Here is a 24,758-nt window from a genome sequence, read left to right on the forward strand (position 1 = left end):
TGTTCTCTGATGTGACGCCATTTTGACACCCGACAGCAAGGTGGTTATCATCAATGGACGTTAGAAACGCCTGTATTAGTCGTAAGGCTATCCGTTCTAAAGTGTTGTTTGCAAAAGCTTGCTTCAACATTTGAAGCGTTTCTGTAGCGATTTTCTCAAGTATAAAACTTTTTTTTTACAGACACTGCTTTTTCATGCCAGCCGACGCAAACTCATGGAAAGACGATAATGGAAATATCCTCACCGACAACTAACCAAACCACTCAGCACACAGCCATTGGCCAAAATTCTAATTTCGGGAACTTTTGGACAACACCTCGTAGTTTCCGCTGTTATTTTTAATCAATGTCATACAAACTGTAAAGAGAAGAAAAACAGATTTTTTAATATTTTTCAGAGAAAACTTTTGTATTAAGTCAACACTGTGCGAAATGATATGGACAGGCATATATGTAAGTGTACTGCACTCATAGAATTCAGGAAATGATTTAATTACATAAGTGACTCAAAGTATTGTGCATAATGGTGGTGAAATATTACTACCGTGGCACAAAAGTAAAGCCACTGTTCACGTTACTAAGGGATAGTTCATCGTGATCTACGCAGCATGATTTTTCAACGTACTCTGTGACATGTTTCCCCAAAATCGATCAAAAGTGTTTTACTGCAGACATGTTCTTCTTAACCATTGTGAAATATGTATTTGGTCTGATACGAAGAAAAACAGACTAACACTGGAATTTGTGTATTTATCAAGTACATTCAATTAGTGTTTAAATAAGAAAGAAAGAAAAAAGAAAGAAAAACGAAATAATACAATGTGCTTCTTAAAGAGAAAACTGTAGTTTAAAATAAATTAGAGCAGGAACATGGCAAACTATATTGAGTTAAACAATAGTATTCGGAACATAGATCATTGAGACTGTGAAGGAAATGATTAGATACTTATGTATGGTAAATATAATACACTACCCGATGAAACGTATCTGGACACCTATTAGTGGACATTAATCTGGGCTGTGTCCATCCTTCGCCTTTATGACAGCTTGAACTCTGTTGAGGAAACGTTGAGTGAGGTGTCTGAATGTTTGTGAAGGAACGGCAGTCCTTTATTCCTTATCCAAGCCGAAACCAGGGAAGGTTGGGACTCAGGTCAGGTACGTTATTGTCTACAAACCGTCGCCTCACAGACGCTGCTTTATGACAGGGTGCCCTGTCAAGTTGTCGTAAACAGTCGTAGGTCTAGATGCTATTCCTCTGCTTTAAACAGACACTGTGCTGTAAAATGTGTTCATATACTTTCACATTCAGCGTTTTTTATGCACAATAACGGGACCAGACCGTAAACATGAAAATCACCCCCATAACCAAACACGATCCACTCCGAATTTCTCTGTTGACACTATGCTTGATGGCAGGTGACGTTCTCCAGGCATTCATCAATCCCAAAACCCTTCAAGCAGATTGCCACAGGATACTGGGTTATTAATTATTCCAGATCACTCGCTTACAGTCAGCCAGTGTCCAGTGGCGTCACTCTCTGCACCACCTCAAACTTCGCCCAGCCCTGACTACACAAATGTGTGGCTTATGAACAGCTGCTCGACCATTTAACGCCCCCCCCCCTCCCCCCATTTTTAAAAATTCCTACTCACAGTCCAGCCAGCTGGACTGCTGGTAGTACTTTGCGATTCACGAGTGATTCCTTCCGCTGATATCATGCAATTTTTACAACGTTATAATAAAGTCCTTTTTATTACTAAAAAAACATGGCCTTGTTTTGAAACATAGAATAGGTAGTGCAATAATTATTAAGTGCTCAGTCGCTGAAAAGCATTATTAAATATGCACGATAATATCTTGATGCAATGAGTGGGATAGAAAAGGAAATGATAATATGACGTACAATTAGTTGTGTGCAGGTAAACCGCAGTTAAGTGCAGACCTAGCTAATAGATTAACGGCGAGATCCAGAAAAGTAAATATGAGCGCTAGTTCCCTTGCGTAAGCGCATGTTTAGTTCAGTACCTGAGTGCACGAATTAATTCAAATGGTTCAAATGGCTCTAAGCGCTATCTGAGGTCATCAGTCCTCTATACTTAGACCTACTTAAATCTAACTAACCTAAGGACATCACGCACATCCATGTCCGAGGCAGGATTCGAACCTGCGACCGTAGCAGCCACATGGTTCCGGACTGAAGCGCCTAGAACTGCCAGGCCGCAGGGTCCGGCTGCACAAATTACTTGAGAAAACCAAAACTTTAACTCGAAATAAATGACTTTGCATCCATCTCGTCGTGTCGCGCACAAATGCCATCTTACCATCACCCTAAAACTCACATGCAGAGAATGGCTGCCGTGGTGGCTGGAAGTTACAAGTTGAGCCCAGGCATCTGCGACTGGCTCTGAGACAGGGTCTCGAAACGAGATTTAGCTTCTGGAAGTGCAGACGAATGGAAAATGTTCCATTTCTGGAGCTGTAAGACCCAGAGCTCTAGCATCTAGCGTCCGTACGCTCTCCTTCTCAAAATCATGTTGATCCTGCCAGCACCAGATTCTTGTTAGCTAATCGCTGTGGACCTTGTGAGTTGCGTCCAACGAAATATTTTACAAAAATATTAGCAATTTTCCTCCTTGCAAACAATCTGCTGTGACTAGCCAGTGACATATTGCACGTAACATTCACGAGTTCTCATCCTCGTGTTTTTTTTTCTTTTTTTGTCATCATTCTTCTGACTGATTTGATGCGGCCCGCCATGAATTCCTCTCCTGTGCCAACGTCTTCATCTCAGAGTAGCACTTGCAGCTTACGTCAGCAATTATTTGCTAGATGTATTCCACGGTATTGCTGAACAGTTTTTACTTCCTACAGTTCCCTCTAGTACCATGGAACTTATTCCCTGGTGTCTTAAAAGATGTCCTACCATCGTGTCCCTTCTTCTTGTCAGTATTTTCCATATATTCCTTTCTCAGCCGATTCTGCACAGCGGACCCTCTCTGTAGTCCATGTTACACAATCACACATTGCTGTGCTGAAAAGTACGTCCTCAGGAACGGCTTCCTCAAATTAAATTCTATGTTTGTACTAGTAGGCTTCTCTTGGCCAGGAATGCCCTTTTTGCCAGTCGTAGTCTGCTTTTTACGTCCTCCTTGCTCCATCCGTCAAGGGGTAATTTTGCTACCTAGGTAAGGAAATTCTTTAACTTCATCTACTTTGTGCCCGTTAGTTTCTCTTTGTACTCATATCTGCTACTTCTCTTTGCTTTAATCTTTCTTCGATTTACCCTCAATCCATATTCTGAACTCATTAGAATGCTCACTCCATTCAACAGATCCTGTAATTTTGTTTTCACTTTCATTGAAGATAGGAATGTCGTCAGCGAATCTTGTCATTAATAACCTGTCCCACTAAATTTTAATTCCACTCCTTTCTTTAATTTCTGTCATCGCTTCTTCTATGTATAGACTGCACAGTAGGGGTGAAAGACTGAAAGACTGCATCCCTCTCTTACACCCTTTTAATGCGAGCACTTCATTCTTAGCCTTCCACTCTTATTATTCCCTCCTGACTCTTGTGCATGTAGTATATTACCCGTCTCTCCGAACAGTTTATCCCTGTTTTCCTCAGAATTTCAAACATCTTGCACCATTTGGCATTGTCGACCGCTTTTTCCAAATCGACGAATCCTGTTAACGTGTCTTGATTTTTCTTTAGTCTTGCTTCCATTCTCAAGGGTAATGCCAGAACAGCCTCTCTGTCCCTTTACGTTTCCTAAAGCCAAACCGATCGTTATCTGTCACATCCTCAATTTTCTTTTCCATTTTTCTGTATATTTTTCTTGTCAGTAATTTGGATGTATGAGCTATTATGTGGATTGTGCGATAGTTCTCGCACTTGTCAGTTCTTGCAGTCTTCGGAATTGTGAGCTTGACGTTTTCCCGAAAGTCAGATGGTATATCGCCAGACTCATACAATCTATACATCAGCTTGAATAGTGGTTTTGTTGCCACCTCCCGTCGCTACAAAAATAATTTTGATGAGCCCGTCCTGGACTCCCTCACAAAACTTACAATCAATGAACGCTAACCTCTTTCTAGGCGCTTCAGTCTGGAACCGCGCGACCGCTACGGTCGCAGGTTCGAATCCTGCCTCGGGCATGGATGTGTGTGATGTCCTTAGGTTAGTTAGGTTTAACTAGTTCTAAGTTCTAGGGGACTGATGACCTCAGATGCTAAGTCCCATAGTGCTCAGGGCCATTTGAACCATTTTTTTGAACCTCTTTTTTTGAGTTCAGCTGCTTCCTCTCCCTCTGAATGTCTCACGTTTTTCCGTCCCGTCGCAGAGCCCTGTCTCTTTAGAAACCATTCCTTTCAGCGCTCCTCACAGTACGAGTTCACGACTTCCGAAGATCGATCTGATGCCCCCTCCTGTGGCCGCTACTGGGACACAGAGCACCATCTCAAAAGGCGCCCGCCGCTCGGTGCACACCCGCCAGGGACTCTGCCTTTTAGCGAAAAACAGTTTTATGACCCGCTTGCTGTTCTACCCCAATGGACATCGCGTTCTCGCGCGGACTCAGCTCTCAGAAAAATTACACACAGTTTTCACCACGATATACCGGTAGAACGAAATAAAGAAGTATTTATTAAATTCACAGTCGTCGGTGTTTGTTACAGTTATTTGCACACTTTCATGCGTCACTTGTAATTTGAGTTGATTTGGTTGTCTTATGGAGCAGTTCTGAGAAAACTGCCCTGTAACACACTTCAGAATCTCGTCACCAAATACTGACTTGGGCAGTTTTAGAAGAGTTGAAATATCCCTGATGGGTTTTTTACTCAGGTAACAACCATTGATTAGTGCACGTTTGAAGTAGCTTGTTTCTCCTGGCCTACTCATTCAGCTGTTACTGTTTCTATATTGACAACACAATTCTCTTTGCCTCCTTTCATACTGCCGTATCTGCCTCTCGTCACGACTAGTGGTCTGTTCCTCATTACATAGTTGTGTCCGGATACTTTTGTCCACATAGTAAATGTATTCTCTTAAAGTTGCCTATGGCACAGTAACCAGTAACAGAGGAAAAAAAAAACATTGTTCAAGCTTTAGTTGCTTTCTTTATGTATCTGCATAGTTCAGTAGATGACTAAGAAACGATGATAGTAATTGGAATGATACTCGGCATGTAACATAACATGAATAGTATAAATTCATTCATGGTAAGAAGAAAGTAAAGGATTTGGCATATGAAGGTGTTACAGTAGAAATGGTTCAAGCTGGAAGAAAGAAAATACGAAAGAAACTATAAATATGTATAAAAATTTATTTTACCTTGTTGTCTTTTGTTCTTTCGCCTTTCTCGGTCGAGGATGGGAAATGAAAGCAGTACAATATGTCAACAATAAGCATTTAAACTATCTATGTAACTAAGAATGTGAAATTTCGTTTGTTCAAAATCGTGTACTTCCGAAACGTCTTGATCTATTGTTATGACAGTTCACACTACGTTGAATTCTAACACGGGAGTGTGTTTAGGTATATAATTATTTAATATGTGATGTCTTATATGCCAACAAGCTCTGCAGATGACGAAGAAATTGAAGAAATGTATGATGAAATAAAAGAAATTATTCAGATAGTGAAGGGAGACGAAAATTTAATAGTCATGGGTGACTGGAATTCGAGTGTAGGAAAAGGGAGAGAAGGAAACGTAGTAGGTGAATATGGATTGGGGCTAAGAAATGAAAGAGGAAGCCGCCTGGTAGAATTTTGCACAGAGCACAACTTAATCATAGCTAACACTTGGTTTAAGAATCATGATAGAAGGTTGTATACATGGAAGAACCCTGGAGACACTAAAAGGTATCAGATAGATTATATAATGGTAAGACAGAGATTTAGGAACCAGGTTTTAAATTGTAAGACATTTCCAGGGGCAGATGTGGACTCTGACCACAATCTATTGGTTATGAGCTGTAGATTAAAACTGAAGAAACTGCAAAAAGGTGGGAATTTAAGGAGATGGGACCAGGATAAACTGAAAGAACCAGAGGTTGTTCGGGGTTTAGGGAGAGCATAAGGGAACAATTGACAGGAATGGGGGAAAGAATACAGTAGAAGAAGAATGGGTAGCTTTGACGGATGAAGTAGTGAAGGCAGCAGAGGATCAAGTAGGTAAAAAGACGAGGGCTAGTAGAAATCCTTGGGTAACAACAGAAATATTGAATTTAATTGATGAAAGGAGAAAATATAAAAATGCAGTAAATGAAGCAGGCAAAAAGGAATACAAACGTCTCAAAAATGAGATCGACACGAAGTGCAAAATGGCTAAGCAGGGATGGCTAGAGGACAAATGTAAGGATGTAGAGGCTTATCTCATTGGGGGTAAGATAGATACTGCCTACAGGAAAATTAAAGAGACCTTTGGAGATAAGAGAACCACTTGTATGAACATCAAGAGCTCAGATTGAAACCCAGTTGTAAGCAAAGAAGGGAAAGCAGAAAGGTGGAAGGAGTATATAGAGGGTCTATACAAGGGCGATGTACTTGAGGACAATATTATGGAAATGGAAGAGGATGTAGATGAAGATGAAATGGGAGATACGATACTGCGTGAAGAGTTTGACAGAGCACTGAAAGACCTGAGTCGAAACAAGGCCCCCGGAGTAGACAACATTCCATTGGAACTACTGACGGCCTTGGGAGAGCCAGTCGTGACAAAACTCTACCATCTGGTGAGCAAGATGTATGAAACAGGCGAAATACCCTCAGACTTCAATCCCAAAGAAAGCAGGTGCTGACAGATGTGAAAATTACCGAACAATCAGTTTAATAAGCCACAGCTGCAAAATACTAACACGAATTCTTTACAGACGAATGGAAAAACTAGTAGAAGCCGACATCGGGGAAGATCAGTTTGGATTCCGTAGAAATACTGGAATACGTGAGGCAATACTGACCTTACGACTTATCTTAGAAGAAAGATTAAGGAAAGGCAAACCTACGTTTCTAGCATTTGTAGACTTAGAGAAAGCTTTTGACAATGTTGACTGGAATACTCTCTTTCAAATTCTAAAGGTGGCAGGGGTAAAATACAGGGAGCGAAAGGCTATTTACAATTTGTACAGAAACCAGGTGGCAGTTATAAGAGTCGAGGGACATGAAGGGGAAGCAGTGGTTGGGAAGGGAGTAAGAGAGGGTTGTAGCCTATCCCCGATGTTATTCAATCTGTATATTGAACAAGCAGTAAAGGAAACAAAAGAAAAATTCGGAGTAGGTATTAAAATCCATGGAGAAGAAATAAAAACTTTGAGGTTCGCCGATGACATTGTAATTCTGTCAGAGACAGCAAAGGACTTGGAAGAGCAGTTGAATGGAATGGATGGTGTCTTGAAGGGAGGATATAAGATGAACATCAACAAAAGCAAAACGAGGATAATGCAATGTAGTCGAATTAAGTCGGGTGATGTTGAGGGTATTAGATTAGGAAATGAGAGACTTAAAGTAGTAAAGGAGTTTTGCTATTTGGGGAGCAAAATAACTGATGATGGTCGAAGTAGAGAGGATATAAAATGTAGACTGGCAATGGCAAGGAAAGCGTTTCTGAAGAAGAGGAATTTGTTAACATCGAGTATAGATTTAAGTGTCAGGAAGTCATTTCTGAAAGTATTTGTATGGAGTGTAGCCATGTATGGAAGTGAAACATGGACGGTAAATAGTTTGGACAAGAAGAGAATAGAAGCTTTCGAAATGTGGTGCTACAGAAGAATGCTGAAGATTAGATGGGTAGATCACATAACTAATGAGGAAGTATTGAATAGGATTGGGGAGAAGAGAAGCTTGTGGTAGGACATGTTTGAGGCATCAAGGGATCACCAATTTAGTATTGGAGGGCAGCGTGGAGGGTAAAAATCGTAGGGGGAGACCAAGAGATGAATACACTAAGCAGATTCAGAAGGATGTAGGTTGCAGTAGGTACTGGGAGATGAAGAAGCTTGCACAGGATAGAGTAGCATGGAGAGCTGCATCAAACCAGTCTCAGGACTGAAGACTACAACAACAACAACAATGTGATGCTTACTATATGTATATGCAACGTTTTGAAATTTTTGTAACAACATTTCCCTCTTAATAAATTTATATAAATTTATGTATTACATATATTTAAAAAATAGGTAAATGAAATACGTGCATACGTTAATGGAAAGTTGTGTCAGAATTCCAAGGTGTTCAGTCAAAAACTTTCGGAGATTTGCGATTAGGAACACTTACAGTTTCTGCCGGCCGGTGTGGCCAAGCGGTTCAAGGCGCTACAGTCTGGAACCGCGTGACCGCTACGGTCGCAGGTTCGAATCCTGCCTCGGGCATGGATGTGTGTGATGTCCTTAGGTTAGTTAGGTTTAAGTAGTTCTAAGTTCTAGGGGACTGATGACCTTAGAAGTTAAGTCCCATAGTGCTCAGAGCCATTTGAACCATTTGAACTTACAGTTTCTATATAAGTACAAACATAGAGGTTCGTTTCTTCAAAATCTCAACTCTCCGAAAGACCTTCACGGATTTCTCTGAAATTGTGACGCAACATTGCATTTGAATACTCACGTGATTTTATATACCTAGTCTACTGGGACGCCATGTGTTGTATACGTAATATATACGTAATAAAAGGGCAAACCTTATAAAAATGTTAGTGTTGGTTTGTTCAAAATCGCTAACCTCCTGTAGTTCTTCACCGTTGCTTTGATTGACGCAATGTTGAATTCTAATATGGGCGTTATTTTAAGTACCTAATTCTTTAATATACGTTTATTCTGAATACATATAGCACACACACACACACACACACACACACACACTCACACACACACATATATATATATATATATATATATATATATATATATATATATACAGGGTAGTCCACTGATAGTGACCGGGCCAAATGTCTCACGAAATAAGCGTCAAACGAAAAAACTACAAAGGACGAAACTTGTCTAGCTTGAAGGAGGAAACCAGATGGTGCTATGGTTAGCCCGCTAGATGGCGCTGCCATAGGTCAAACGGATATCAACTGTGTTTTTTTTAAATAGGAACCCCCATTTTTATTACATATTCGTGTAGTACGTAAAGAAATATGAATGTTTTAGTTGGACCACTTTTTTCGCTTTGTGATAGATGGCGCTGTAATAGTCACAAACGTATAAGTACGTGGTATCACGTAACATTCCGTCAGTGCCGACGGTATCTGCTTCGTGATACATCACCCGGGTTAAAATGGACGGTTTACCAATTGCAGAAAAGGTCGATATCGTGTTGATGTATGGCTATTGTGACCAAAATGCCCAATAGGCGTGTGCTATGTATGCTGCTCGGTATCCTGGACGACATCATCCACGTGTCCGGACCGTTATTTAAGGAAACAGGAAGTGTTTAGCCATATGTGAAACGTCAACCAAGACCTGCAACAAATGATGATGCCCAAGTTGGTAGTCGGCCGGGGTGGCCGAGCGGTTCTAGGCGCTACAGTTTGGAACCGTGCGACCGCTACGGTCGCAGGTTCGAATCCTGCCTCGGGCATGGTGTGTGTGTTTTCCTTAGGTTAGTTAGGTTTAAGTAGTTATAAGTTATGGGGGACTGATGACCTCAGAAGTTAAGTCCCATAGTGCTCAGAGCCATTTGAACCGTTTTTGACCCCAAGTAGGTATTTTAGCTGCTGTCGCGGCTTATCCGCACATCAGTAGCAGACAAATTGCACGAGAATCGGGAATTTCAAAAACGCCGGTGCTGAGAATGCTACATCAGCATCGATTGCATCCGTACCATATTTCTGTGCACCAGGAATTGCATGGCGACGACTTTGGAACGTCGTGTACAGTTCTGCCACTGGGCAGAAGAGAAATTACGCGGCGATGACAGATTTTTTGCACGCGTTCTATTTAGCGACGAAGCGTCATTCACCAACAGCGGTAACGTAAACTGGTATAATACGCACTATTGGGCAACGGAAAATCCACGATGGCTGCGACAAGTGGAACATCAGTGACCTTGGCGGGTTAATGTATGGTGCGGCATTATGGGAGGAAGGACAATTGGCCCCATTTTATCGATGGCAATCTAAATGGTGCAATGTATGCTGATTTCCTACGTAATGTTCTACCGATGTTACTACAAGATGCTTCACTGCATGATAGAATGGCGATGTACTTCCAACATGATGGATGTCCGGCACATAGCTCATTGCTATGTGACATGCGTCAGCACATTGTCAATGCATGTGCGAACATTACGGAAGGCGAACTACTCGCTGTTGAGAGGAATGTCGTTACACGTATTGCCAAATGCATTTGAGGTTGACGGACATCATTTTGAGCATTTATTGGTCCAACTAAAACATTCATATTTCCTTACGTACTACACGAATATGTAATAAAATGGGGGTTCCTATTAAAAAAAAAAAACGCAGTTGATATCCCTTTGACCTATGGCAGCGCCATCTAGCGGGCCAACCATAGCGCCATCTGGTTTCCAAGCTAGACAAGTTTCGTTCTTTGTAGTTTTTTCGTTTGACGCTTATTTAGTGATATACGAGGGTGGTTGGAAAAGTTAAAAAGTACTTACGTCGCTGAAACTTTTTTTATTTTTCAATGTAATCTCGTTGTATAATAAATACACTTGGTCCAACCATGTTCCAGTGCCTTGATCCTATCTCGAAAATGAGTTTCCTCCAGGCCTGTAAAATAGTTGTCAACTCCGGCTATCAGTTCTTCGTTTCATCTACGTGATTACTCTGCTATTCACAATTAATTGCCTGGCATAGGGTTCAATGAACCACCTTCAAGCTGTCTCTCCACCGCTCCACTCTCGAACTGCACGCGGGAAAAACGAGCACTTAAATTTTTCTGTGCGAGCCCTGATTTCTCTTATTTTAACGTGATGATCATTTCTCCCTATGTAGGTGGGTGCCAACAGAATGTTTTCGCAATTGGAGGAGAAAACTGGTGATTTAAATTTCATGCGAAGATCCCGTCGCAACGAAAAACGCCTTTGTTTTAATGATTGCCAATCCAATTCACGTATCATGTCTGTGGCACTATCTCCCCTATTTCGCGAAGTGAATTTTCGCACACCAAGAAAAATTTTCGGTTTTGGGAAGAGATGGAAGTCTGATGGAGCCATGTCAGGTGAATAAGGCGGGTGTCGCATCAATTCATACCTCAATTCGTGTAATTTTTCCATGGCGACGGCACATGTGTGCGTGCGTGCATCAAGAGACGCTGCACCCATCTTGCACATAATTTTTTCATTTCTAATTCTTCAGTTAAAATGTGATATACTCTTTTATATGACATCTGGCAAGCGTGAGCAACTTAACGCACTTTCAATCGGCGATATTTCATGACCATTTTGTGCACTTTTGCAATGATTTCTGGAGTAGTGACACATCTTGGCCAGCCACTGCGTGGATCATCATCTAAGCTCTCTCGACCAAATCTAAATTCATTTGTCCAGGTGGCAGCAGTTGAATATGAAGGAGCAGAATCCCCCAGTGTATTCTGGAAATCGGTATCAATGCCTTTGGTTTCACACCATTCTTTACGAAGTACTTAGTCACTGCTCGAATCTCGATTTTTTCCATCTTCGCAAATCACTATGCGGAACAACAGTGCCACGTCACCGCCACAGTTCTCTTCCAAGAGCACTGACGGGGCACTTGTGTACAGGCAACAGTCCAATGAATATTACGTGAATAACTCGTTTCGCTATCGCTGACCTGTCTTGGTGATTCAGAGAACTTTTCAAACCATTCGCGTATGTTTGTAATGTATAAAGGGAAAACATTGTTACCAAAAATCTCAAAATGTACTTTTCCAATGTACTTCAAATTTTTGCACGCGCTACTGTAATATACGTTTAGACACATGTAGACTATTTACTTTTTAATGTAAATACACAATAGTCAAACAGTGTTAACAAACAGGAAAGTTGTATTTATGGCTTATTGATTTATGATTAGAATACCAGACAGAAACCGAATTTGCAATAACAATAAACAAGGCTTAGGATCAGACAGAGGGGGAAATAGGAGATGGACGGTGAGAGGACCCGGCCATAACAGAAGCAGGTACGAGAAGATGGTCAGAGAGAGAGGCAGGACGAGATGGAGGGAGTGGATGGGGAGGAGAAGATGGACAGAGAAAGGGGGTGGAGGTGATGGAGTAAGAGAAGAGGCAGGGAGAGATGGAGAGAGGGGGAGGAGACGATGGGCAGAGAGAGAGAGAGAGAGGACAGATGGAAGAAATGAACAAAGGAAGGGAGAAAGGGAGAGAGACAGAGGCGGGGGAGAGAAGGAGATTAGGATGTATGACCAATTCCCATACATTTTATGAACATGTGTTTTCTCTTTACTTTCTTTTCCATTTAAGCAGACAGACACAGGAAAGCCTGCCCAGGTACAGTTAGTTACTAATAATATAACAAATATGTACATGGTTTGAAAATTATTAAAATGATGTCTTTGTATTGATGATGTTTTAAAGTGAACACATAAAATGATACTCTTTCATTAGAATGGGGAACCCGCACTGGGAGGGAATCACGTATGTATCACATTGAAAAGAACATGTATATACAGAATAGGTGGCTCTAGTGTAATACTCCTTTCGTGTTAAGATTTAGATGTTATATTCGGAATTTAACGTCAAAACACTATTGCACTACCGCCATGTATCTGCCACAGGTTGTTTTATTCAAAGCATTTTGCCTCACTTAACATATAGTACTATTCCATGAAATGTATCTGTATGTAGAAATCTGACAAGAGATACTTTGAATCAAAGTCAATTAAATGTAACATATTCATTGTTGTAAAAATTGTATGCAGCGTATAAAACTTCTTCGCATTTGCTTGAATCTTATTTGACTGATTCTGTAGATGATTTAACGGAGTGCTTAAGTTGTGCAGTTTTTGAAAACAAAAATCGATCAAGACTGAAAATTATAATAATGAGTAATAATGGCTTGGAGTGCTATTGATATGGAAAAACTGAGCTTCCAAAATTTCTCAAATCGAAAATTTGTTATCAGTGTGTAGTGTTAATTTTGAACAGCAGCTTTAAGACATAAAATTTTACTGCGAAAAACATTGAAAAACTGAGATTTGCAAGAGAGAGTAATGGAGAGACGAGTGTTAGGAATTACTGGGAGAGACAGAAAAACAAACGAATGGCTCGGTCTTTAGACTGGAGTGAAGACTTAATTATGTTCTTTTACACAGTTTTTTCGTTTGAAGGTGATACTTCTATATTTGCGATTAAGCATTCCGCCACTCAGCCATCCTCAGATCTGTCGTAAAGCAAAAACTATACACATGCCATGCACGTTATTTCATATTTTGTAAGAACACTTGTGTTTAACTTGTTTTATTTCGATTAAAGCACAACTTGGAGCGCGAGCTGGCGGCGGATGAATAATTTACTTTCGCACCTGCGGCCTTATGGCCGCCAGTATGTCCCTATACTTAATACGAGCATGTACCATTTGACGTAATACACTGTACTGATTTTTAAAGGTTTCTTAGTTTATACTAATCATATTTATATACTGTATTTACTTTTCAAGCAGTTGCAAGCACATCTTATTTCTTGTAATATACTGAAATGGTGTGAGTTCCATGTTCATCCTTTTTTCCCTTACATCTAATTTTTCTACTGCAATGTTAAATAATGTAATCTCATGTTTATAATTGTTGTCTTACGACAGACCTGAAGACAGCTCAGTGCCGTAACGTGTAAACATAAATAATAAAGTGTAACCTTAACGTAAAAATTTGTGTGTAAGTGCGTAAACACGGTTGCTGACCTCTTGCAAGACGTCCTATTTTCCATTACCAGGACGTAATTATGACTGTAATAGTATTGAGGGTTGTCAAATGGCCAGGCGAATCAACTATAAAAGTACTGTGCTGGGTTACGAGAGATGGGGATAGACTCAGACGACGAACCAAGCAAAATGGGTGCATGGCGTTAGAAAAAATTTAAGTGCAACATGGTTGTTCTGCTTGAAGACTATAATGCATGGAGAATTCTGTAGGAGCCCTTTAAATAGAAGTGGTCATGAAATTTTCGATTGTGATGACGGTAATAGCGATCATAAGTAGTGGTCGCTATCGGAGCAGAACCTATTTAGTTCACACACGTCTGACTTCATTCTTCCAACTGCTCAAAATCATCACAACGTAACGACACAGTTCGAGGCCTAAAAACAGTCATGCACTAATACGCTACGTCAAACACGCCGCCTCACAAAAAAAGTAAAGCACCCCGAGGGAAGGAAGAAACGAAATGAAACTTCGCAAGTTGGGCAGGAGTCAAATGGAGTCAAATTTGTAAAGAATTTGGCAGTATGATCTCACTTATGAGAATGACGTTGCATCCCCCACTGGCCTTGATAGACGCACTGACGTGATCGGGAATGGTGTCATAAAGGCGTCGTATCGTTTCCCGAGGCAGCCTGGCGCGCTACTGGTGTTATCGGATGGTAGCGCAGATTTGAAGGGGTTACGATGTTCTTGGTGCACAGTACATCGATCCTTTGTTTGACCGGTATCTTGAAGACGAGTATCCCTGCTAATACCTTCCCACGAATTCCACCAAGGGATCATGTCACATCCGAAAACCCCACAGATCTGGATATTGCACGACTGACCAGCTAGCCAAATGGAGGACCAGCTTTTACACTTTCATATACCTATAAAAATGACCCACACTAGCACGCAGCATCGCCATGTCCTCCACAGTGATCGTTCAATATCTAACATTGTCTACACCACTTATACAAGGTGATCAGCCTGAAAAGCATGTAAGAGTGTTGCAACATTGGTTGTGATGAGAAACAACTGTTAAGAAAAAAGATTCGATATGTTGCGCCAATTCCGAGTTCATTAGCATTGAAGTTAGCCAATCAGTCGTTGAGTGCACAAATTCAAGCGGCAGAGACGGTGTCACCAAACGTGTCCTTCGTTTGGTCTCATAACACCGAACAAGAGGGCGATTCAAAAATTGGACGTGGAGTACGGTAGTATGGATGAGAGCAACTGATACTAACTGTATCTGGCGGGCCGCTTGCATTTGCGTGCACATCGCCCTGACTGGCTAACTTCATAGCTAATTAACTCGTAAACGGCACAACGTATCGAATTTTTTCTTCACAACTGATTCTCAGCTCACCCTATGCTGCAACACACACACAAGCTTTTCAGACTGTTTCTGACCACCCTGTGTAACCTAGCAGTCTTGGTAAATTGAACTTTCATACAAACCGATGGTATGAACGCGTACAAAGTTACTTTGACATTCGATCCTGTCTTCAGGATGCTTCACTTTTTTGGTAGGCGACGTAGTTTACAAGCAATGCAAGTAGTCTCGGTTATTTTGTGCCAAATAGATAAACCCGTAACCGCACTCAACACCGCAAGGAATACAATCATAAAGACTTGCAAATCCGTATGGAATGTATGAGGAGAAATGATTCAGTGTAGCATGAGACTGGAGAATTGCAGTGATACACGTCGGATTTGGACAAAGTTTCCTCTTGGTGAAATGAATGGCAGCTCTGTTTGACGGTGGATAAATCGAAGATAATGCATTTAACAAAAAGAAAGAACTTGATAGAATCGGATAACAAGATTAGTGGTGAACATTTTGAACACATGTAAACATTTAGGTGTAATAATAAGAAGTGATATGAAATGGGACAATCATGTAAAATCGATATTAGAGAAGGCGATGGGAAAAGTTAGATCCACTGGAAGGATTCTGGGAAAATGCAATGCATCTGTAAGGGAAGTAGTACACTAGAAGCTAGTGTGGCCAATTCTAAATCTTGTTCCAGTGTTTGTACTCTTTATCAAGTAGTCTTCACAACAGACATCAAATGAATTCAGGGACGTGCTGCTAGAATCGCATTGCACATATGAAAATCTAATATAGATCTTCGGAGAATTAAGTGGGAATCCTTGCAGGAGAGACGACGTAATTTTCGTAACAGTTAGCTAAATTTAGCCGGCCGAAGTGGCCGAGCGGTTCTGGGCGCTGCAGTCTGGAACCGCGAGACCGTTACGGTCGCAGGTTCGAATCCTGCCTCGGGCATGGATGTGTGTGATGTCCTTAGGTTAGTTAGGTTTAACTAGTTCTAAGTTCTAAGGGACTAATGACCTCTGAAGTTGAGTGCCATAGTGCTCAGAGCCATTTGAACCATTTTTAGCTAAATTTAGAGGACTTGAATTAGAAGAAGACTAGGCGATCATTCTGCTGCCACATTCGTATTTCTGCCATCTTCGTATTCGCACGGACCGTGTGATGCAATCGGCCCCAATGCGTATAGGAAACCTTTGATACCGTTGGGTATCGATCATTTCATTTATAAAAAATAAGAACATTATGTAAATCGATTTATACACTCCTGGAAATGGAAAAAAGAACACATTGACACCGGTGTGTCAGACCCACCATACTTGCTCCGGACACTGCGAGAGGGCTGTACAAGCAATGATCACACGCACGGCACAGCGGACACACCAGGAACCGCGGTGTTGGCCGTCGAATGGCGCTAGCTGCGCAGCATTTGTGCACCGCCGCCGTCAGTGTCAGCCAGTTTGCCGTGGCATACGGAGCTCCATCGCAGTCTTTAACACTGGTAGCATGCCGCGACAGCGTGGACGTGAACCGTATGTGCAGTTGACGGACTTTGAGCGAGGGCGTATAGTGGGCATGCGGGAGGCCGGGTGGACGTACCGCCGAATTGCTCAACACGTGGGGCGTGAGGTCTCCACAGTATATCGATGTTGTCGCCAGTGGTCGGCGGAAGGTGCACGTGCCCGTCGACCTGGGACCGGACCGCAGCGACGCACGGATGCACGCCAAGACCGTAGGATCCTACGCAGTGCCGTAGGGGACCGCACCGCCACTTCCCAGCAAATTAGGGACACTGTTGCTCCTGGGGTATCGGCGAGGACCATTCGCAACCGTCTCCATGAAGCTGGGCTACGGTCCCGCACACCGTTAGGCCGTCTTCCGCTCACGCCCCAACATCGTGCAGCCCGCCTCCAGTGGTGTCGCGACAGGCGTGAATGGAGGGACGAATGGAGACGTGTCGTCTTCAGCGATGAGAGTCGCTTCTGCCTTGGTGCCAATGATGGTCGTATGCGTGTTTGGCGCCGTGCAGGTGAGCGCCACAACCAGGACTGCATACGACCGAGGCACACAGGGCCAACACCCGGCATCATGGTGTGGGGAGCGATCTCCTACACTGGCCGTACACCACTGGTGATCGTCGAGGGGACACTGAATAGTGCACGGTACATCCAAACCGTCATCGAACCCATCGTTCTACCATTCCTAGACCGGCAAGGGAACTTGCTGTTCCAACAGGACAATGCACGTCCGCATGTATCCCGTGCCACCCAACGTGCTCTAGAAGGTGTAAGTCAACTACCCTGGCCAGCAAGATCTCCGGATCTGTCCCCCATTGAGCATGTTTGGGACTGGATGAAGCGTCGTCTCACGCGGTCTGCACGTCCAGCACGAACGCTGGTCCAACTGAGGCGCCAGGTGGAAATGGCATGGCAAGCCGTTCCACAGGACTACATCCAGCATCTCTACGATCGTCGCCATGGGAGAATAGCAGCCTGCATTGCTGCGAAAGGTGGATATACACTGTACTAGTGCCGACATTGTGCATGCTCTGTTGCCTGTGTCTATGTGCCTGTGGTTCTGTCAGTGTGATCATGTGATGTATCTGACCCCAGGAATGTGTCAATAAAGTTTCCCCTTCCTGGGACAACGAATTCACGGTGTTCTTATTTCAATTTCCAGGAGTGTAAGTGAACAATAAATATTGGAACTGGAATTTTCATTCTATGTGAATAGAATAATTTTGAAGCCAATTAACAAGAAAGATAACTACATAAATTTTATAAAATTTTTCATAAACATATTTTCACTACTTTTCTTTGTTTAAGTAAAAAATATGTGTATAGTTAATATATAGTTAATATACGGTAAAAACTTTCTTTTCCAGAAACGTAAATAATTAGATTCTTCGCCTTCAGTTGTAATCTCTCTGGGCAGGAAGAGATGGTGAAGAGTTAGACATAACTGTGCAGTCGTAGAGTGAAGTTAGAATTTCGTAACTCATATGAGCGGATGGAAATCATATTACTGTGGAAGTTGAATGATTATTGTGAAACGGTTGTTAAGCTAAAAATGAATGAACTTTTAGTAATTAGTGGGTAAAGTCATCCAATGAACTATTACTATTTTGCAAAGTTTCCACATTTCTTTGTACACGAAAAACTTGAGATACCCATCATATCCCGTTGAAGACAACAGGAGCAACATAAAACCACCTAAGTAGCAGATCCAAATATTTTCAGTGCGGGTGTATCTACTTTCAAAATTACGTAAACTAACATATTTCAGTAATTTTATGTGTCATTAGAGGTTTAACCTTGATTAAAAGTGGCATGTTATAACCATGAGAACCATCTAAGAGAGATTTGAGTGCGAACAGAGGCGTATGGGAAGTCGTTCGGACCTCAGACAATACTCTAATGGAATAAGACAGAATAACATATACGTAATTGATTCAAAAGTCGTACAGCGTAACAGGTGTTTACATATAGATGTTAGAGTTATGAAAATGAACTGAATAGTCCAATAGCCCGCTGTAGCTGTGTTTATTTAAGTTGATAAGAGACTCACACAACCGGTTTCGCAACTTTTAATAGTCCAATAGCCCGCTGTAGCTGTGTTTATTTAAGTTGATAAGAGACTCACACAACCGGTTTCGCAACTTTTAAGTTGTATTTTCTGGTAGATATATATACTATGGCAATTGGTATAGTGAGTTGTTACGGAATGACGCAGACTAATAGGTGGCGTTGGTAGGCAAAGTTCTCAGTCTTCCTCAATTGATAAAAACCATCATCTATGATGAATGTCCAGTCTGCGTTAAAATCACGAACCGTCATCACTTTACAGATTAACATATGTTCCTGATAGCCAATGATAAGCAACAGACGATGTCCGTCGTAAATGTTAACCTGGAAAATATTGGGACCGGAAACCAATACACTTATGTGTGTTTGCCTCGAACAAAACAGTAATCGTAGCAGCTGACAACACAAGCTACGACGTATCTAGTATATTGTCGGAGAATGTGCAGTGGCTGCCGTCGAGGTACCAACTGGGTGACAGATTCAGCATACGTCTGCAGGCGACTTCTTGGTTCTTACACAGAGAGGAATGCCGGCGTGAAACAGCAATGATCCGTCAGGAGTACATAAGATATTGGTATTCTTCATCGATAGCTCCAGTTCGCCGCACGAGACGTGGCGTGGTCCTAACATAACTAGCAGATGCAGCACAGAAATTCTACAGTTTCTTCTTTATAAATAACAAAGAACCAGCATTCGCTGTATTGTTACGCTTCCTCTGCTGTTTAAGCATAGCATCGTGTGTTAGGGAGCTCCACCAGAACGTCTAAAGCAAACTGAAGTTTACTCACTATGACATCAGACAATACATCCTGTGTGTTGCATTCATTATGTTCTTAGTAATTAAAGAAAAAGTTTAAAAATGGAACTGTCTTTGTGTTAGGTGTATGGAAGCTGGAAGGATATATTTTTAAGATGATTACAAAATAAAAAAGAAAGGAAGAAGGTTATGGTTTGACATTGATAGAATATTTCACCAAATTTTAAAATTTATTTTATAGTCAATAACTTGAAGATATATAAAGTATTCTTACTTGAAGTACGCTAGTTGCAACGCTAGCTGAATATAGGCATCAGGACTGACTTTGCTCGATTTAATGAATTCTTTCCCGTAGCCTGCATAGCGATAGACGTAGAAGTCTAAGTCCTCCACCAAGCTGAAAATAAAATTACACAATTAAATTACTTTTCCAGCTACAAGTGTTTTAAGGTTTTGTGTAATGTATGATTTAGCATATTAGTTGCTATGTAAGAGATGCTAATATGTTTTCAGGATGGGTGACTGTATTTTTTTAGTCAGTGATCAGCTAGCATATAACTCTCTCAGATTATTTTCGGTATTGTACTTTTTTTTACTTAAACAGTGGATTTAGTAACACAACATTAAAGCTAGTTTCAGAGATTATATGTTTCTGTGAACTCGACTGAATAGCGAATTTTATGTATCATATGTTTCTATGTGAGTGAAAGTTAGATGGAGTAAATCAGATTTCAGTTAAGGACTTTAGCGATTGTACACAGTTATAAATATTTTAACAACTATCGTTATAGAATCTTCGATAATCTCATTGTTGTGCACAGCAATCATGCAGACATACATAAATACCAAAAACAAGCAGTGGACGATACAGTTTGCAAGAAATGTTGCTGATGGATGCGTAGACGTACAAGAAAAGGCAAAAATGACTCCAGATAGAAATCATGTGTTTAATCACCAAAGTAGAGGAGCGCCGAAAATCAGTGGATGGTAAACAACACCTTCAATAAGAAATTCTTGCTTGCACCACCTTCATTTTGTTCTGTCATATTTCTTTCACGGGCAGGGGAAACGGGGCAGGCTGGTAATTCTCCATCCACGGCATTTAAAGGAAAAAAACAGAAATAAACAATGGTTGGAAAACTTGAAAAGGTATAGACTAAAGATATACCTGTTTTTTAAGAATACAGATAATTATGATTTTGTGCTTAGTGAGTAGAAATGTCGCTCTAATCGCTGTTATTTGTGGTTACATCTTAGTGAGACAGTTTTCTTTATGGCTTACAGTTAAGCAGAATGGTACGGTTAAGTTACTTGCAGAAAGTGAAGATGGTCGAAAATTTCTTGATTTTATGTAAACATGCAGAGAATGACTATTTTTAAAAGAAAAGCTGAGCGAGGAGAAAGAGCATGGTGTATGGAGCAGTGTTGGGCGGATTATCTAGTTTGGCTTTAAGATTGTTATCTGAAGAACGTAGACTGAAAAAGTTGAGTGTGTATTGTGGGAAATAGTTCGTGGAGTCGGGGTGAAAGAAAAGGAACTGTGGTACAGCGTTGATTTTTATTTTGCTACAAGGCGTTTTAGTTAATGCCGCCATGGTAGATTGAACACGAGGTATCTTAAGTATAACTCTGATGATTATGGTGACTATGATAAGTGCGAGTAGAGAATAATGTCATATTGGTGTCATTTGCAGTAATGAGGAAGAGAGAGAGAGAAAGAGAGAGAGAGAGAGACAATGGCAGCAAGTTGCCTATTTCCTTCCAAAAGCACCAGCATTGCCACAAATCTTAACTGGGGCATTTCCAAAAGCTCCCAAGGCACAACTTTACGAGACGTCATGGATGCGTCTTAAATGGACCCAAAGTATTAGCATAAGTCTGGTAATAAAGAACGGTTTGTAGCCATCTCTCCTCCCCCTGCCAGACAAATCCCAGTAAATCCACACTTCTTACATAACCACAATTTGAAGTCGATGAGAACACACAATGCGTAATTTCAAAAACCTCAGCTAGAGTTTGGTGATATTAGGATTAATGGAGAGGCATGCTGGATTTAGTAGATGTTGGGATGCTTGTAGTGGTCTGGTCTTCAGTGAGAATTGACAAGTTTAATTTTTGTTGTAAGTATAGTGTTTGAGATGAATCTGAATACAGATTAGAGTGTGTGCTGTTCAAGGATTTGGAGAGATTTATAGAGCTTTTGCTTGCAGAAAATAGCAACAAAATTATTTCTGAGAAATAGTTTTTCCAATGAATGGTAGCTAAAATGTTTTTCGATAACAACTGATAACTAAAGCAATGTCACGTAGTACAAGCATCGATGCGAAACGCAAGTGTACAACGGCCACGATCAGCGTTCAGATCAAGCGCTCTCCATCTGAACTGAACGACAAATTGCATGCAACATTTTTTTTACCATATCTACCTGACTTGCCGTCCATGTTTTCAAATTACGTCCAGTTCTCTCTTTTTTGTTTGTTTGTGGGTTTGTGGTGAACGGAACGGAAATCTGTAGATGTACACGAACAGACAAACAAATGATTACAATTTCAGAAAATTGGATGATTTATGGAAGAGCTTCGCAAATTAAACAAGCCAATAACGCGTTGGTCCACCTCTGGCCCTTATGCAAGCAATTATTCTGCTTGGCATTGGTTGACAGAGTTTTTGGATGTCATCCTGAGTGATGTCATGTCAAATTATGGCCAACTGACGCGTTTGATCGTCAAAACACCGAGCTGGTTGGAAGGTCTGCCCATAATGCTACAAACGTTCTCAACTGAGGAGAGATCCGGCTACCTTGCTGGCCAAGGTAGGGGTTTGAAAAGCACGAAGATAAGCAGTAGAAACCCTCGTCGCGTGCGCGCGGGCATTACCTTGCTGAATTGAAGCCCAGCATGGCTTGCTATGAAGGACAACAAAATGGGGCGTAGAACATCGGCGATGCACCGCTGTGGTTGTGCTGTAAGGATACCGCGGGTGACAACCAAAGGAGTTCTGATATGAAAAGAAATGCCACTCTACTTGTCGGGCCATATGGTGGGCGACAGTCAGTTTGGTATCCCACCACTGTCTGGGGCATTTTCAGACACGTCTTCCCTGGTCATCGGGACTCAGTTCGAAGTGGGACTCATCACTGAAGACAATTCTATTTCAGTCAACGAGATTCCATGCCAGAGACGTATCTGCAGACGCCCCGGACAGAAGTGGCTCACAAATCTAGCTGTCGCCTTCAATTAGATCCGACGACCAGGAGTGATGAGATGGGGCGCCATTTCTGTTCATGGCAGAACCCCTTTGGTTATCATCCGTGCCTGCCTTACAGCACAGTGATACGTCGACAATATTCTATGCGCTGTTTCGTTGCTCTTCATGACAAAGTAACGTGGACCTTGTAGTGGGACGCGAAATTGAAGCCCAGTTTGCAGGTGAATATAAGTTTAATTTAGTTTTGTTTATGTATTTTTTGTAATATTTGTAATGGGTGTGAATTGTCTAAAGTTTTTGTATTTATTTTTTATGTTTCATGTACGGAGATGGCGGCGCAACGAACGGAGACAGCATCTTCGCTGCCGGGACCAGAGAGAAAATTGCTGGCCACTACACGTCGCGGGTCGACGCCAAAGAGCAACAGAAGATTCTGAAACCGATTTGTTGCGTCGTGCTTCTAAAAATTGAAAATGAATAATTTGTAATGTTTTGTACAACAATGACGTCATAGAGAGTTTAATCTTATTGAAAATGTTAGTCCTATCTTGTCAAGGCTCAGGTTCACGTCTATATGTAGGAAGATAATAAACTAGTGTATACTACAAAAGTTTAAATACGTGTTCCGAGAATTTATTTATGAAGAATTATGTTAAGTAATTTATTTGACAAGATTATTAATTTTTGACAGCGTTCATCGCGAGTGTGGTTCTTGAAAGTTTATTCAATGTGGTTCTAATATTTGTTAAATCAGATAACTTGCATTAATATAACTTCTGAGAAGAAACAAACGACATCTAAATTGAAAAAAGTTTGCGCAAACCAATAGGACTGAGTGACGAAATTCTGCGCATACGACTCAAATGATGATGTTTTACAGTTTCGTTCAAGAACCATTCTGAGACAATTTAAAAAGAATTTAAATAATTTTGAAGTGTGTTGTAACTGACGTAGGTGACGAAGTCTGCACATGGTCATATATCAAAAGAAAACCATTCATACAAAACTATACGTCGTTACACTACAGCCTGCATTTCAGCAAGATAATGCGCGCTCGCACAAGATGAGAGTTCCTACTGCTCGTCTTCGTGTTTGTCGCCCTCCGTGGCAAGACAGCCTGCGCTTATGTTCCAGCGAGACAATGCCCGCTTGCATACTGAGAGAGTTTGTGCCGCTTGTCTTCGTGCTTGTAAGCCCTACCTTGGCCAGCAAAGTGGCCAGATTATTTCCCAATTGAGGACGAATATTATGGGTACGGTCCTGCAACCAGCTCGAGATTTTGACGATCCAACGCGCCAGATGGGCAGAATTTGACACGATATCCCGCAGGACGACATAAAAAAACTCTATGAATCATTGTGAAGGCGAATAACTACTTGCGTAAGGGAAAGAGGTGCACGAATGCGTTATTGATTTGCTCAATTTGCGAAGCTCTTTCTTTTGAACACATACTCCAATTTTTCTGAAATTGTGATCTATTGTTTGTCTATGTTGTTGTTGTTGTTGTGGTCTTCAGTCCTGAGACTAGTTTGATGCAGCTCTCCATGCTACTCTATCTTGTGCAAGCTTCTTCATCTCCCAGTACCTACTGCAACATACATCCTTCTGAATCTGCTTAGTGTATTCATCTCTTGATCTCCCCCTATGATTTTTACCCTCCACGCTGCCCTCCAATACTAAATTGGTGATCCCTTGATGCCTCAGAACATGTCCTACCAACCGATCCCTTCTTCTGATCAAGTTGTGCCACAAACTTCTCTTCTCCCCAATCCTATTCAATACTTCCTCATTAGTTATGTGATCTACCCATCTAATCTTCAGCATTCTTCTGTAGCACCACATTTCAAAAGCTTCTATTCTCTTCTTGTCCAAACTATTTACCGTCCATGTTTCACTTCCATACATGGCTACACTCCATACAAATACTTTCAGAAATAACTTCCTGACACTTAAATCTATACTCGATGTTAACAAATTTCTCTTCTTCAGAAACGCTTTCCTTGCCATTGCCAGTCTACA

The 24,758-nt window shown here is 41.4% G+C and overlaps 1 protein-coding gene across 1 annotated transcript in view; it reads right to left on the reverse strand.

The window, feature by feature from the left end:
• LOC126477176 (choline O-acetyltransferase) overlaps positions 1 to 24,758 on the reverse strand; it is a 121,186-nt gene that overhangs the window by 37,005 nt on the left and 59,423 nt on the right. Inside the window, exon 6 of the mRNA XM_050103598.1 lies at positions 19,807 to 19,929. Within this exon, the coding sequence (XP_049959555.1) occupies positions 19,807 to 19,929 (123 nt within the window). The remainder of the gene's footprint in view (positions 1 to 19,806; positions 19,930 to 24,758) is intronic.

The sequence above is a fragment of the Schistocerca serialis genome, chromosome 1 (genome assembly GCF_023864345.2).
Source record: "Schistocerca serialis cubense isolate TAMUIC-IGC-003099 chromosome 1, iqSchSeri2.2, whole genome shotgun sequence".
Lineage (NCBI taxonomy): Eukaryota > Metazoa > Arthropoda > Insecta > Orthoptera > Acrididae > Schistocerca > Schistocerca serialis.